Below are 17877 nucleotides of genomic sequence, written 5' to 3' on the forward strand. Positions count from 1 at the left end.
TTCCGATTATATTGAAGTCCTGAAAACGGAAGATTGCTCTGAGTTCATCAATGTGGCAACTGAGGGATTGTACGTTAAGGTGAGCAGCCTTGAAAAGTTTTTTGAAAGAGTGGAGCTTATTTGCTAGAAACATACCTGCGTCATTATTACTATTATTGAAATAATCATACCTACTTGAGGGCGAGCGAGCTGACGTGTCAGTGAGAGGCATCATGGAAGCAGCAGACCAATCGTGAACCGACCTCAGAACGACACATGACGGGGGAAATGGGGATGAAACTCATAAAGCTGAGTACCAATTATATATTCATAAATGTTACTGAAAATTGGAGGAACTGATATTGATCTGAAATTCTCTGGTAGATCTTTACTGCCTTTCTTATGGATGGGCACTGTTCTAGAGTGCTTGAGTATTCTAGGAAAGACTGATTCCTTTATACAAGCATTAAAACAATATGTTCATGGAGCAACAATAGAATTTATTACATTCTTGATCAGTGAACTAGACATACCGTATATATTTCTACTAGATGAAGATTTCATTTTAGAAACAATAGAAAGAACTTGATCAATTAAAACCTCCTTCATCTTAAATCTCAAATTAGTTCCTGGAGAGAGAGAGCCAATAAGTCTGATGCAGAAACCCCAGGCGAGTCAATATTCATGTGTATTTGCGATATTGCATCAAGAAAGTATTGATTGAAAGCATCAGGAGAGACGGATGTTTCACAATGTTGAGGTGGATTTGAAAATTTTCAAATGATTTTGCATGCTGCTGAACACTTGCTGTTTGCCGCCAATTCGATAAATCTGGCATTCGAGTTCAACCTGAATAATCGCAATTGTAATTTATATGATTTTCTTAAGTTAAGATAGAAGGTGAGTCTTGCATTTTCAAGTATACTTTGCTTGTATTTATCATATGCAATCAGTAATAAATTCCTAAAATTATTCAAAGCAGGTGAGAGTTGATTAAATCTTGTAGATTTGCCAAAGGTAGCCTTCCTAGTTTTCAGCGGGAAAAAGCTTTCAAATATATCATTAAATATGTCAAAAATGCTTAAAAATTATTTTTAGAGCCAATATGGATAAATACTCTGGGCCAAACAATAACACAAAGTTGACAATATAACTGATTGGTTCCAGCAGCTGTTATTGGTCTGTACTGCCTATTAGCATTTGAGGTATTTAAAACAGGATTGCCGCCTAAATTTGAGTTTGAATTTACATTGAAGCATACAGCATCGTGGTCTCCCAGGGCTACTGGCTCAACAGCCACATCAAACATACCAGGATGAAGATCAGTTGCAACATTGTCAATGCAGGAATCCATCCTTGTTGGTTCAAAATTAGTAAGATATAAATTATGGGATTTGAGAAAATTCACCAACTCAGTTACTTTAGGGTCTGTAGCTAGTATGTTCACATTGAAATCCCCTCCTATAACAATATAGTGATCATGCATGTATGCATAAAGATAGAATAAGTCTATCCAAGGCATTAAGAAAGAGAATTAAATCTATAAAGATCTATAAAGAGCTATAATAATAATCTTTAGTTTCTTATTTCTAATAGCAATAAATTCATGGTGAATTTCATTAGAATTGGCCGAGACATCAATTACTTTAGAGTCATTAACTCATTTTTCCGAAATAAAAACCGCTACACCACCATTCTTAGACATAACCCTACAGAAGGCAGAGGTCAATACAAAACCATCTATATTAACCAGATTTAAATAATCTTCCTTCAACCAATGTTCTGTTAAACAAAGCATATCATAATTATTCCCACTGTTTATAACATTAAGTTCCTGTATTTTATTATTTAGACATTGAACATTGCAGAAAAATATAGATAGAATAGGAGAGTCCTCAACATTTAGATGGATCTGTTCAGGATTAGGTACTAATGAGGCATACCTAAAAACTAGTTTCATTATTGGATTGAGTATCAGAATTGGGTGATTGAGCAGTCATTGATTTCAGAAAGGCACGTCACCTGCCTCACTTTGTATCGCAAAAGGATGTTCATCGTTGTCAGTAGTTGATGCTCTTGGAGTGACTGATGAATCTTGTAGCTCGTGACTGGGTGAGAATCCATGAAATTCTATTAGCAGCCTGTGTCACATTCCTCGAATTTGCTATAGACCTGAATATTTCCTCGCAAATAACTCGTTTACCCGTTTTGTTGTAATGCAGGCCATGACGAGTGAAGCATCTACGGTTCAAGTACTGACTTGTATCTTTGAGGGTAAAGTTCAGTTTTCCATTATATTTCTTCACAATATTTCTTATTTGAGCGTTAGCGAAATATATGTCGTTATTCAGGGCAGTGTTGTCGAAACGATAGGGTATCGTGTCAAATATCACATTTGTCTGATTAGGTATAGAGCATAGAGCATCGAATCCTTGCTGTATAGTCAGCTGATTGGGTTCATGCATATGCATGTCGTTGCTTCCCGCCAGAACAACAACATAGTCTTCCTTAGTCAAACTCTTCCCACTCTCAATTACATGCTTCAGTTTAGCGCTAGATTGCGTGTAGACAAAGCAGTCAAATTTTTCATTCAGTCCTTGAACATTTCTGGAGAGATTTCTACCCTGACTGTCAGCTAATAAGATAATCTTATTTTTCTTGTTTATTCCCGGCATAGCCCTGTCAATACGCATGAGTTTTTTATTTTTAGAAATGCTCTTTCGATTATTTTGATATAGAGATTGCTGAGATAATGATCTGTGTACCTGAGCCTCTACATATATTCTATGAGGCATCGAATTGGACGGTCTATTTGAGTATAGAACAGAAAATCTGTTATCAGTCTTAATGGCATCAATATTTTTTTGTCCGTTCCTAGCCTTAACTGTGTTCTTAGGTGAGATAAAACTGTTATCCTCAGCAGTATATTGTTCTCTGTCCCGTGAGCTAATTTGTTCTGTTTGAATCAATTCTATTATCGCATTCTTATCTCTTAACTCATTGATAAAACTTGATGGCCTCAAGATATTCTATATGAGATTTCAAAAAAATCACTTCCTCGTCCGCCTTCTCTTTATTGAACAGAGAATTTTCAAAACATTCTTTCCTCCTATCCCTTTCAACCTCCAATAGTTTGGACAACTGTTTATTTTCTTCCGAAAGATCCGTGAAATTGTTACTCAATTCGTTGTTGACTGATATGGAATTATCAAGTTTACTTAAGACTCCGACTAAATCAGGAATCAAGTCAATAATGGCATCATTAATTTATATCAAGTCAACGGGGAAAATGTCTCCTTTCTATTGGTGTCTGGATAATTTTTATCTGACCTATAGTTATTTTTTAATTGATGTTTATGTTCGTCAATGTCGAGACATTTCAAGCAGAAAACATGAAATTTTCGACATGCTGGAAACTTTTTTTGATTTAAAAGATAAGTGGGTGGTGAACGCGAGAAAGTTTCTCAGAAATCATTGAAATTATTTTTTCAATTGTCAAAAGTAGTCGGAAGATCGTATTTTGCTCTCCAAGGAATTTTAAAGTTCGGAGAGCGGCTGCATGGTATGCATTGTGTACCAAATCCTATACTATTAAATGAGCAATTTCTGTTTATATGTTTAGATGTTTATATGTTTGTATTTCACCGGATCTCGAAAACGGCTCCAACGATTCTCACGAAATTCAGAACATAGTAGGTTTATAATATAAAGATTCGATTGCTTTAGGTCTCATCCCTGGAAAAACTCTCTGAAGGACAATAAAACGATAATTTATCCTTGGAAGAACAGATTTCGTCGTCTGTCGATAACAGAAGATGCGTGTGCCTGTGTGGGAGATCAGCTGTGTAATCATTCAAACAGCTTACCGTATCTTGCGAGAAATATTATCTAGAAATTTTAATAGACTCTATCAAAATAATCTGATTTGTTTACATGACATGGTTAATCACTCTAAATTAGAGTATATCATATTATTCAAAGTTAATCATTATTTTACAGTTTTAAGTGATTAGTGAGAGTTATTTTGTTATTCAATTTGGTTTGTAAACAATTTAAATGAGAACTTTTCTGTTTTTAAATATTTTGACTGAAAATTGGACTTGAATTCAAGTGTATGAAACATAACCTACTTTTTGGACCATTTATAGTGTATAAATCAAAATTCGGGGAAGAAACCGTTTTGGGCTGTGTGTCCTTCACCAATCATTCTAAAGAATTGTGCTCTGTTTATCAATAAATAAATAACGAGCGAAGCTCGGTGCCCCGATATAAAAGATTTTGAATAAGAATAAGAATACTTTTATTCCATTAAGGCAATATACAATGCAATAGGAAACATCAATAAATATAACAAGAGGTCAATAAACATCAATAAAACTATTACAAGAAAAAAATCTATAAAAAAAATAATAATCATCATAGAAATATGAATTTGAGGATATAAAGCACTATGAGAATCAATAAAAGCAATACAAGAGAAATGACAGAACAATTCTTAAGTCTAAAAATAATATAGCACGTGCAGATGAATGAACTCAGAAAAGGAATAAATAGGATTCTTTAAAAGGAGATTCTCCAATCTTTTCTTGAATGAAGCAAGTGGTAGTTCCCTAACAGTGATAGGGAGGATATTGAAAAGTTTCAGCGATAAGTGTCCAGGACTTGTCAATATTTTACTTAATCTTGTATAGGGCACGTCTATTCTGATCCTATTTCTTGTGTTGTAGCTGTGAATGTCCTCTCTACAATGATGGTTGTCAATATTCTTCCTTACATTCATTAAGGGTTTGAAAGCCACCATCCCATAAATAGTCATAATATTTTCACTTATGTATAGTGGCTTACAGTGCTCCAGATAAGCTGCACCAGTAATAATACGCAATGCCTTCTTTTGCAACAGTAGCACCATTTGAACCTCTGGAGCACAACCCCACAAGACCAATCCATAACTATAGACACTCTGAAAGAATGCAAAGTAACACATTCGCAAAGTAACACAAGTTTCGAAGCAGGTAAATCACTCTGCTGAGATTGGAACAAACATTTTCAATATGAGGGATCCAAGTAAGTTTCTAATCTAGAGTGACACCTAGAAGCTTTGCATTCTTTGCTCCATCACTGACCTGCCTCAAGCTGAGCACCAACATTTGGGTCTTAATTGTGTTCAGAAAGAGGCGGTTTGTCCTGAACCAAGCTGCTGCCTCATCCTGATGTCTGGACATTTTCTGCTTGAGAGCACTGAGATCACCATCAATAGCAACTATGGACGTATCATCAGCATAGCACACAGCCCTTGACGCAATACTGGATTCGATATCGTTCATCATCACCAGGAAAAGCAGTGGCCCAAGGATAGAACCCTGAGGGACTCCATGTGGTACAGTTAGAGGCTTTGAAAAACTTGAATTGACACAAACTGTCTGACTACGACCTTGTAAAAATGACTTCAAGATATGAAGAGAATTATTACGAACCCCAAGATATTCCAACTTTCTCAACAGAATGCCGTGATCCACTACATCGAAAGCCCTACTTAAATTCAGTAGAAGCAGACCCACATATTTCCTATCATTGAACCCATTCTCGGCATCGGTCACCACAGAACCAACAGCATCTATAGTACACCTCCCTTTTCTAAAGCCTTAATGAGAATTTGAAAGCAAACCATTGGACTCGAAGAAATCATATAGTTGAATGGTAATAACATACTCGAAAATCTTGCTGAAGGTAGGTGGAACAGATGTTGATATAGGTCTAAAGTTTTCCGGTGAGTTTTTGTCTCCTTTCTTGTGAATAGGCACTGTTTTGGAATGTTTAAGCAGAGATGGGAAAACGGCTTCTCTTATGCAGGCGTTTAAACAGGTTGTTGATGGCAATAATATGAATCTGATGACTTGCTTGATCAAAGAGCTGGAATGAGAATAAATGTCTTTACTGGAGGAGGCTTTCATCTTGGAGACTATATCAAAAATTTGATCACACGTTACCTCTTTCAATTCAAATAACGCCTGTGAATTAGGAGTAGAGACTAGAAGCTCCTCGGCGAGATTTTCGGATGCATCAATTTCTTCATTAATTCTCTCCACAGTACGGATGAAGTGTTGATTGAATTCTTCTGCAGTAAGAGAAGTAACAGTGGACTGTTTTGGCTTGGAATTTTTGCGAATAATTTTCCAAGCAGCCGAACATTTATTGTCAGCTGATTCTATAGACTCAACATTATGGTTCAGTTGCGCAAATTTCAATTCAGACCTGAACAATTTCTTAATATTATTAAGAGTTGAGTTTAAGGCTGAGTTTTTTCCATTTATCATAAGCAATAAGCACATAATTCTTTAAGATAGTCAGAGCTGGTGAATGTAGATATTTTGTCTTTTTCCTATTGGCATGTTCTATTCTACGTGTAACAACTGGGAAAGAATCCAAGAATAACTCATGAAACCTATTAAAAAATGCATTGAAATTGCATTCAGCTCTATCATGGATAATGATTTCAGTCCAATCGACCTTACTTAATCTATAACAGAACCATTCAATTGACCTCGGTGTAATAGGCCTGACATATTGGACTTGTGAACTCAGCCTCTCCATAGGATTATTACATAATAGAATATTTGATTTAACATGGAAGCATAAAGCATCATGGTCACTCAATGCGACCCGGTCCACTACAACAGAGAAGAGTGCAGGATTCAGATCTGTTGCAATGTTATCCAGTGCTGACTTGAACCTAGTTGCCTCAAAATTAGTAAGATATAGATTAAGCGATTTCAAAACATTAATCAAACACAAGCTTCTGTAGTCCTTGCCTAAAATATTTATATTAAAATCTCCGCCTATTAAAAAATGATAGTCATGCTTATATTTATTTAAAGATAAGATCAATCTTTCTAACGCTTCAAGAAAAATTTCTAGATCGACATTAGGTGATCTGTAAATCACAATTATCAAAAGCTTCAACTTTTTAAATATAAATCCTGCAAATTCATGGTGAATTTTACGAGAATGAGAAGATAGATCGAGTGGATGTATCTGATCAGCATGTCTGTTTGCAATAAAAATAGCGACACCACCATTCTTAGACTTTGTTCTACAGAAGGCAGATACCAGCAAAAAACCTTTTAAGCTCACTAGATTCAAAAATTCTTTTCTCAACCAGCGTTCTGAGAGACAGAGTACATCAAAACTTTTCTCATCATTCATCATTTCAATCTCACTGACTTTGTTGTTCAGAGACTGTACATTACAATAAAATATTGAAAAGACATTGAGATTTCTACTTAAATTGTGAACACTTGAATTGTTTTGTTGAGAAAAGGACTTGCTGAACTATCTAAAAATCGGTTTCATTCATGGACTGATGTAAGGATTGAACTGGAAAATCTATCTCTGTAACGATTGTATTTTCAGGAGTTGGGTCACAGGATGCAGGTAAACTTGGTGGGGTGGGTGTCACAGGAAAGGAACCAATGTATTGAATGTCGGGAGATTCAGGAATTTCGAGGGATTGTATCGTATGCTGCCTTGTGGAAACCTAATTTTCAACAGACATAGACACGATGTTTACATTATTAATAAAATTCTGCTTAACAAATGTTATTAATATTGTTTTGGAATTAGTCTTTTTCCTTGACGATTGAAGTGTAGACCGTGTCTCGTGAAATGAGTTCTTTGGAGGAAGATGTTTATAAGATGTAAACGAAGACGTCGAAGTCATCATCGAGATGCTGCAGATCCACTCAATTGTTTACCTTGACTATCTGCCATAATAGTTACTCTCCTTTTCTTTTCGTTGGAGCTTTTGTTGACTACTCTGCGTTTTGAGAAAGATTTATTTTCAGGTGTAGTGGATCTATGTATTTGCGCCTTGACCAGTAGTTTATCGGATGTAGACCTTTTTGAGCAAGTTGATGTTGATATATTTTCTGAGAGTACTGTAAATCTGTTAGTGACTTTAATAGCACAAGTTGCATTGTTTCGAACTCTAACTGTAGTTCTCGGCGTGATGAAATCATCATTATTATTTGATGAATCGATTGAATTCCTCCTCATAGATTTCAATTCAGTTTCAAGTTTTTTTCCGCAGCATTTTGCGCATCGTTACTCAACAGATTGATTATCGCGTCTTTGGAACTAATTTCAGTCTTTAATTCATCAACAGATGTCATATTGAAACTAAGCTTTGATTTAAGTTCACTAATTTCAAAATCTGCTTTCTCCTCATTGGTAATAGACTCGTCAAAATCGGTTTTTCTGTTCTTTTTCTCTTGTAATAGTAATTTCTCTAGTGCAAGTTTTTCTGAAGACACGTCGGTTAATATCCTTTTCAGGTCCTCATTCACTTTAACCGAAGCATCATATTTATTTAAAAGTGATGTAATTTCGGGGATTATGTCAATCACCGCATCCTTTGAGAATTTATGCGATACTATGTCAAGTATTCCGTGTAAATTGATCTCTAACACTCCGCTTCGAAAGCATTCTCTTTCAGATTATTAAGATCATGCTCAATGTTTGTTATACGATTATAGCGTCCAGTAAGTGTAAGCATGATTGCGTGGAGCAAAACCGGACTTATAGAAAATGTCGAAAGCCTAAAAACGTTGATCGTGATTTACATCCAAATGCAAACAGCTGAATGGAAAATACAACTGTAGCCTAATTCAATAGCTTTAATAATAGCATATTCTATTATTGCGGGTAGGGAATATAGAAAGGATGATTAAAGCCTAGAGAGCCATCAAGGCAGGAATATATTATGGTAGCTCCTGGAAAATGAAGGATCAAGGACTATAGGGGTAAAAGGTGAAGACAATCAGGATAGCAATAATATGACTCAGCTCAGATGATTTTTCTTATTTTATCGGTCATAACAGTTCTAGAAAAGAGTGAAAATATTGCAGTGCTTATCTGAGATCAGAGGCTGACAAGTAATAAACTCTCTAACACTAACAACAGGCTTTGAAACTGACCGGCACAGAAAAATTTTCTAACCTGCAAACAAACTACTCTTCAAATTGTCGACTAAATAAAAAAACATTAAAACTATTAATACTTCACTTCAGATTATTTGAGACGTTGAAGTTGAACCCCGAACTTAGCTGATCACAATGCACTAACACACGACACATTAATTTTACAATGAAAATGGATTAATTATACGGAGCTGCACAAAACTCGACTTGACACGGCAGATCGTCACTGCCAACCGGCCAACTTCTGTCGAAGTAACAGAAAATAAGTTTTTTGATGCGAATAAAATTCCTAATCAAACCTACTGTCAAATTATCCTTGTGACAGAAATATTAAGCAGTTTCCATAATTCTCACCAATTATAAGTACCAATACAGTAGTTAACAGTTGAGGTGTTTTGCATTGGATTTATTATTTTTGTAAATAGCTCCAATAATAAAAGAGCAACAATATATCTTCCTTTCTAAATTTCCTCTGTATGCCCCAATATTTTATATTTTTGCCACGGTTATGTCCTAATATTCCATATTGTTTGCCACGGTTTCGGAGACCAAGTTAAAAAAGTATTTGTATCGATTTTCCTGAATTTTCCAATCTTTTTACTTCTATCAATTTACTTGCCAGTTTTCGGAATCATTCAAGCAATACGAATAAAATAGCAACATAGAAATACTTGATATGGTTTCGGAAAATTTAGAATTTTTAAAAATGATAGTATCGAACTGTTTCAGCTGCTTGTGGCTGAACCCAGTGCTCGTCTGCCATTGGACAAAGTCAAGAATCATGAATGGATAGTTGAACATACCGCAACCAAGATGGAGTGTGACTGAAGTTGCTGTAGGTATAAGATTTTATTTAAATGAATTCAAGGAAAAATTAAATTCGAGATTACAAGAAACGGACTGTTTTACTTGTTGAACATATTCAAGTTCCTTGTTAAACATTATTTGCCCGTTTATTCTTAGTTGAAGTACTACTTCATTATGTAAATAATGATGCCTTTTTACTTCTTCAATTATGATTTTAAAATTAGACCAACTCAACTTGAGTGAATTATGAGTAAATTATCTAAATAATTAGAAATTCTCAACAACAGTCATAAAATCACTTTGATTTTATCATTCTCAAAAAGTCTAAATTCTTCTGCAAAAGAAGCGAAACTCATTCGAATAATACGCAATAATCCATCACTTCATTAGTTTTCTATTTTCATCACCATAATTTATCAGTATCAACTATTTCATATTATTATATCTGCAATTATTGTGCATGGAGTGAATAGAGAAAAGGCTAGTTATGTACATTCCATAGAAAAACAAAACATTCATTCATTATTGTCTGATAGGAACTTTTTATTAAAATATCTTATAATACTGCTACTATTGTTAGTAATAAAAATTGATTTTATATAACTGTTGCGTGTTTTATTAGGTTATACATTATTTGTAAAACATTTCTTTGATTTGGATATTTGTCTTTGATATGACCGGAGTCAGATAGCTACTACAGTATAAACAGTATAAGATATCAAATTTCACTCCTGAATATCAAATGATGGCTTAAGGTAATAAGGTTTGCCATACATTTTCAACAATACTTCGTTACAATGTTCAATAATGCCAAATCAACCTTATAATAAATTATGTTTAGCACAAAAGAAAATTTGGAATCTTAGACAAAAATAAACAATGTTTTACAATCGGTTTCTTAACATCTTGAGCTGGATTAGCACACAAATATGACAGTGAACATTGAAAATATAATTCCCACTTGTTCTAATTGCACTATTCTCACTCAGCCCGGCCGAGTGAGTATGAGAATGCCATTAGAACTTATGGAATTATATTTTCACTGTTGTTTGCGAATCCAGCTTTACTGCGTTTTTATATTTTTCACATGATTAACACAACATTTCAAGTAGATGGAAATTTTTATTCTTATTACAGTTTTCACTTGATTTATTGTTATCAAAATGATTTGGTCTCACGTAGTATTAGAAGAAAAACACTTATCGTCGCGGTAGCACTCAGTTTGACACATTTCGTTTACAGTCTCAAATACGTGTCAAACTAAAGTGATTATGCATTTTTGATCAATGAAAATATCAATAAAACCAATAAATTGCATTGAACATGCTAATTGTTAGTTACTTATCTTAGTTCTTAGTCTATTATAATTTTCTGAATAGTCGGAGGATTCATTAATTACAAAAAAGGTAGACTGATCTGTTATTTTTCAATAATATTACATTAAAGAATGTTCAATTTTCATAGAGTGCATGTTTTTAGTCCGAGACACAATAATTGAAGACTTGAGGTGACGCGCATGATCGGAATAAATGTTAGGCGTTTTTGTTCCATTATTCCACTTTTAATAAACTTATAATAATTATGTTTCATAGTACAATTCCAATGTACTTACTAATAGGAGTTTGATATCTCGAAACCTTTGACAACTTTGTAACGGTTGGTGGAGGTGGCGTCATTTAGGAGCACTCACTCATTTATGACACTGTCTACTTCTACCGTGGTTTGACTATAACAGTATGCCTACATACATTACATAATTCAAGTGAATCAAAAGATCTAGGCCACCTCCAGGCTTTATGAAACCAATAGAACATATTTTCTCTTGAAACTCATAATTATTATGAGTTTGCATTGAATCGCATTTGGGTTGAATTATTCTGACATAACTTCAACTCCATCTTCATTGATTTTGATGTATGGTGAGGTGACAGCATGATTATCTTTAACTTTATTCAAGGTGTCAATAATGTCACGATAAACGTCTTTTCTTGCGTTGCGAGATAAAAAGTAATCAATATGTGTGTAGCTCTCTGGTATCAAGTATCTTCCTATCAGGCTTTTTTCAGGAAGATGTTGGATAAGTAACTCCATGCTCTGAAACGAAAAACAAATACATATGTAGTTGTAAATTATACATGAAAATGATGAGACATGTGAAGGACTTGAAACATTCACAGTTTCAAGATATGCGTTCCAAATTTTAAGATGATAGACCAAAGCGTTCGATTGTTATCATCGAACATACGAACCCCAAAGTCTAGAGTTTAATTTGTTCAATCTCCTTAGTCATCCAGTTTCCACCGATATGTTTTCTCCTTTTAATCACAGTTGAGGGCTTGGACACAATAAGGAAATGAATGTTATAATAGTGGAGGGCTTGGACACAATAGGGCAATGAATGTTATAATAGTGAAGGGCTTGGACTCAATAGGGCAATGAATGTTATAATAGTGAAGGGCTTGGACACAATAGGGCATTGAATGTTATAATAGTGAAGGGCTTGGACACAATAGGGCAATGAATGTTATAATAGTGAAGGAAAGTTTGATGGGAAGGAACGAAGGAAAGCTTGTTTTAGTTAGTTACTCTTTCAGAGGCAACAGCACTCCAATCTACAACTGATAAAGCAGTCACCAAACCAGCCATATTATCAACACTACAATCACGAAAAGCAACAAAGGAAGTATTTTTCGAGGTACAAGAGCAATTTGTAAAATTAAGTTCCAGAGATTAAGCGGTATGATCTGACAGCCATGAATGTACGAGGGTAGGCTGATAAGTAATGCACACATGCTTGTAGAGCACAAACCAAATAACCCCCAGAAGCAAACCTGGTGGCATGTGGAAGTTCTATTTATCCTCTACACGGCTGCATAGTTTGAAAGTGTTGTGTTCATCCAGTTTGGTTTGGTTAGTGAAAGAATGGCATCGTGTTCTGGTGTTATGTAAACGCGAATTAAACAACGCGCTGTTATCGAATTTGTGACTGCTGAGAAAGTGAATCCCGGTGAGATTCATCGTCGTTTAAAGGTTATTTAATTCTTGATTCTTCTCAATAATGATCTATGAAGTCGTCTCCTTCCTAACGGTAGCACTTCAAATTGTTCCCAGCATTCCAATCGACGCTGTTTATTCTCGTTTGTCAGACGGCGTGGTACCCATCGTGCACAGATTTTATGGTATCCCAATTGTTCAATAATGAGGCCGACATGTTACTTGGATATTCCAACTTGGTTTGCGATACGCTGTTGAGTGATTCGCCGGTCATTTTGAATCGAGTCTTCGACGAGTTTATGATGATTATCGTCTGTGGCAGGAGCTTGGACGTCCGCTGCGTGTTTCATCAACAATTGAGGCTTTTCCAGGTTGGCAATCTCGGAATTTTATAACCCATCGATTCACGGTAGACCTATCAACAGTATCGTCACAATAAACAGCCTTTAAATGATGATGAATCTCACTAGGATTCACTTTCTCAGCAGTTAAAAATTCGATAACAGCGCATTGTTTAATTCGCGTTGACATAACACCAAAACACGACGCGATACTTTCACTAACCAAACCAAACTGGATGAGCACAACGCCTTCAAACTGCGCAGCCGTGTAGAGGAGAAATAGTACTTCTACATGCCACCAGGCGCGCTTCTGAAGTTTATTTAGTTTGTGCTCTACAAGCATGTGTGCATTAGTTTTAAGAGGCGCTGACTTCTCATGATTACAGCCAGATGATTTATTACATACTAGCAGGGCACCCGTGCTTCGCTATGGGAATTAAAAGATAAGATTATTTTTGTGAAACATTTATACTCTAAATTCTACCAAAATTTTTATAATCGTTTTTGAGATTAGGCCACAACTTGGCATGAAAATTATTGATTCAAATCATTCGAATAATTAATTGATGTGTTGGAACTGTTCTGTATAATAGTAGTCATATAAACTTGAATTCAGGTCCAATTTTCAATCCAAACATTTGAAAACAGAAAAGTTCTAATTTAGATTGTATACAGAACAAATTGAATAACAAAATAACACTCACTAATCACTTAAAACTGTAAAATAATGATAAAATTTAAAAATTATGATAAACTCTAATTTAGAATGATATACCATGTCATGTAAACAAATCAGATTATTTTAATCAAGTCGATTAAAATTTCTAGATTCAACAGCTGGACATAATTCTATCTCTCTCCCACACAGGCAATCGCATCTTCTGTTATCGACAGTGTTGACGAAATTATTATCTGTTTTTCCAAGGATGAATAATTATTATCCTTTTCATGTCCTTCAGCGAGTTTTCCCAGGAATAAGACCTAGTGCAATCGAATTTTTATATCATAAACGTACTATGCTCCAATTTCGTGAAAATCGTTAGAGCCGTTTTCGAGATCCTATGAACATACATAACCATATACAGTAATTCCTCGTTTAATATAATAGGATTGACAGCTTTAGTATTTACTTGTGATCTATCAATATCAATAGGTTTGTCTTGTGTCATGTAATGACATCATGAAAGAAAATAGGAGCAGCTGATGGAATATTATGTTTTTTCGATTTAGTTTTTAGCTGATATTGAAACATGAAAATATCAGGCCCAGTAGCACAAAAGCCTGTTCAATTTCAATCAGGATTAAATTTCATGAGAATTAATCGGAGCAGGGTTTTTTTTTAATAGAAGGCTTCTCTCATTGGTTCTCGTGGTATTTGGTCCGGATTATGAATTAACAGACAGTGCAACTGGCTCTCTCAAGGCCATGGCTGCGTACAAACATAAAGCAACAGAGGAACCAATACAACAGAAGCTGAAGAAATTAGTCGCATTTCTATCACCTCACAATGAACATTACATTCAACTACCATTATGTTTGGAGAGATCGATTTTACATTTCTTTTCCGGTCACTTTGAACCTATTCTTCCAGATGTTCCATGAATACTGCAATGTTTTAAATCAAGGTCGCCAAATTTGTTAACTCAACTACAGCTATTGTAATATTTTTCATTTGCTCATACTCTCTTAAGTTTTCAACAGACTATGGAAAACTTTTTTCTGATCAGCTGCTACATGAGGGACCAATAATCCTTTCTCAAATAACTTCAGCGAATTTTCCCAGAGTTGAGACCTGTTCCAAAATAATGTTTCTTGTCGCAAACCCACAATATACCTGATTTAATCAAAATCGTTGGAGCCGTTTTCGAGATCCGTCCGATACATTATCCGTGTTCGAGAACACACATATTCAAACAGAAATTGTTTTCTTAGTATAATTGACTTCAATGATTATGATTATTTCATTCAATGATAGCTTATTTCACTTAATAATAACAGCTGGCATCAAAAGCAAAAATGTCAAACATGATTTAAATTGAAACAGTAGCGATCATCAACATTATTATCTTCATCTGCTCTAAAGTAACCAAATTATAGTAAAATTCACATCAATGTGTCAGCATTGTTTGAATGGGGAGCATTGATGCTATTAATGACGAATACTGACAGTCAACGAACTGTTATGCATACGGTATTACATACCACAATCACAATATCAAATTAAATAAATTGGAAGAAAATCAACAGGATAAACCCAAAACTGTTTCTCTTCCTAATTTTGATAAAAATAGTCCAAATGAGGTTATTAAAACTTTTTTATAAAGATCACATATTCTCCAATATTTTTATCGAAAGCTACCTTCTATTTTCTTTGGTAAAACAATCGATGTTTGGGAATAATTATTGATTCATGGGAAAAGCGCCTTACTTTTATGGAAGGTATATTTACATTAGGAAAAGCAGCAACAGCTATTTGGCTGTTCTAATAAATAACCCCTTTTCTTTTTCGCCCAAGTTGAATTTTGGCCGAATTTCCTCATTCCTTGCAAAAATATTCCACAATCTGTGTCCAAACAGTGTCCACGGACACTTCTAAAGTTTTAAAAATATTCTTCATATATCATACTGAATTATTAAAATTTGATCGAAATTGTTTAAGAATTTTTCGCGATATGTCGGATATACAAACAAAATTAGTCTTGATAGAATAGAATCAATTGATAGAAGCAAGTCCAGTCATAAAAGTTTGTTTTATGAAAAATAAAAATTATCTATACTCCAAGGTATAGCTCTGATTGAAGCAGCAGTGCCCAATCAATTTGTTCTCGATAAATGCATTTTAATTAGTTCTTCAACTTGGTGCCAACCTAATAAAGTCATCTCAACTTAATGCCAACCTGACAAAATTATTAATTTAGTTGCCAGTTAATAACTGTTACGAAGAGGTACTCTCTCTAGATTATAGTTCTATAGTAACATATGATATGGACATTTCAATTATAACTATAGTTCTGTGAACAGTAGACCTCAAGCAGTATTCTCATCCACAAGTACCTGATTGAAACTTTAGACCTTATGGAAATACAGCAATAGACTGGCTTCTCCACACATCTGTGTAATCACTTGTCAGCTGATTTATGATAATTCATTTATGATTTAACATTTTCACCTAAAATTGAAATTAAGCTCGAAATTCGAGAAAATGTGATTATCCAATTGCAAACTGTTGGCAACTGTTGATTCTATTAAATCATTCACTATGAAGAGATATCAGACCTCGTATGTCTCCAGCGTCATTGTCCTGTCACCAGCTGGCTTGGATCTTTGTTTATAAGTAGACTTGTGATGCGCGTGAACACTAGCGTCAGGTGATCAATTCTAATAACGGCAAGGAAAGTTGTGTGAGTGCGCCACACCAGATTTTTACTTTCCTTGCCCCATTACCATAGGTAAGAAAAGTATTGCTTTCCGAAAAAAATTAAGGTACCCCAATTTCTAAATTTCTATACGTTTCAAGGTCCCCTGAGTTAAAAAAAGTGGTTTTTATTTTCCTTGCCCTATTACCATAGGTAAGGAAAGTAGGTATTGCTTTCCGAAAAAAAATTAAGGTACCCCAATTTCTAAATTTCTATACGTTTCAAGGTCCCCTGAGTCCAAAAAAGTGGTTTTTGGGTATTGGTATGTGTGTGTGTGTTTGTGTGTATGAGTGTATGTGCGTCACACACGATATCTCATCCCCCAATCAACGGAATGACTTGAAATTTGGAACTTAAGGTCCTTACAATATAAGGATCCAACACAAACAATTTCGATCTAATGCAATTCAAGATGGCGGATAAAATGGTGAAAATGTTTTAGATTCCTAATTATCAGGCTTTAGATACAATTTAAACAAAAAATTCCAAGTGGAAAAGATTGAGCATGAAAATCTCTTGAATTAATGTTAGTAACATTATAACCTAAAATTGAAAATAGGCTCGAAATTCGAGAAAATGTGATTATTCAATTACAAACTGTTTGCAACTGTTGATTCTATTGAATCATTCACTATGAAGAGATAGCAAACTTCGTGTGTCTCCAGCCTTATTGTCCTGTCACCAGCTGGCTTGGATCTTTGAATAGTAGACTACTTGAGATGCGAGGGAACACTAGCGACAGGTGATCAATTTTCATAACGGCAAGGAAAGTTGTGTGAGTGCGCCACACCAGATTTTTGGGTATTGGTCTGTGTATGTGTGTGTATGAGTGTATGTGCGTCTGTGTACACAATATCTCATCCCCCAATCAACGGAATGACTTGAAATTTGGAACTTAAGGTCCTTACAATATAAGGATCCGACACGAACAATTTTGATCAAATGCAATTCAAGACGGCGGCTAAAATGTTGTCAAAAACAGGGTTTTTTGCGATTTTCTCAAAAACGGCTCCAACGATTTTGTTCAAATTCATACCTGTAATAGTCATTGATAAGCTCTATCAACTTGCCACAAGTCCCATATCTGTAAAAATTTCAGGAGCACCGCCCCATGCAGAGGCAGAGAATTTGACTTCGGATTATTGTTAGGGGGTCTTTAGTGTATATGAAACTCGATGTCGTCACGTCCCAGGGTGGTCGACAGATTAGTGGGAGGGGGGTAGGTTGTAAAAAACGCGCGCTTATAAAATCGCCTGTCCTGCAGTTACTATTCATAGTACAGCTTTGACTTTTTTCTCAATATTATGTACTTATAACTGGCTTTCAATGTGGTCCTCTACATTTTTGCGATAAACCGCATAGTTT

The 17877-nt window shown here is 35.0% G+C and overlaps 2 protein-coding genes across 5 annotated transcripts in view; one reads left to right on the forward strand and one right to left on the reverse strand.

Moving 5' to 3' along the window:
• The window catches only part of LOC111044133 (aurora kinase B), an 80128-nt gene that overhangs the window by 41632 nt on the left and 20619 nt on the right, over positions 1–17877 (forward strand). For 2 of the 4 annotated variants that reach the window (XM_039430590.1, XM_039430589.1), the window contains exon 9: positions 9684–10365. The exons of the other annotated variants lie outside the window; for them this stretch is intronic. In XM_039430590.1, the coding sequence (XP_039286524.1) occupies positions 9684–9782 (99 nt within the window). In that variant the 3' untranslated portion in view covers positions 9783–10365. Of the gene's footprint in view, positions 1–9683; positions 10366–17877 lie in introns of those variants that run through there. 4 annotated transcript variants of the gene reach the window in all.
• On the reverse strand, positions 7405–8962 carry LOC120351871. The gene is given in 4 exon segments (XM_039430591.1): positions 7405–7713; positions 7715–8057; positions 8060–8452; positions 8455–8962. Coding segments are annotated over 4 exon segments (861 nt in total). The 5' UTR covers positions 8531–8962; the 3' UTR covers positions 7405–7664.

This window comes from Nilaparvata lugens, chromosome 6 (genome assembly GCF_014356525.2).
Source record: "Nilaparvata lugens isolate BPH chromosome 6, ASM1435652v1, whole genome shotgun sequence".
Lineage (NCBI taxonomy): Eukaryota > Metazoa > Arthropoda > Insecta > Hemiptera > Delphacidae > Nilaparvata > Nilaparvata lugens.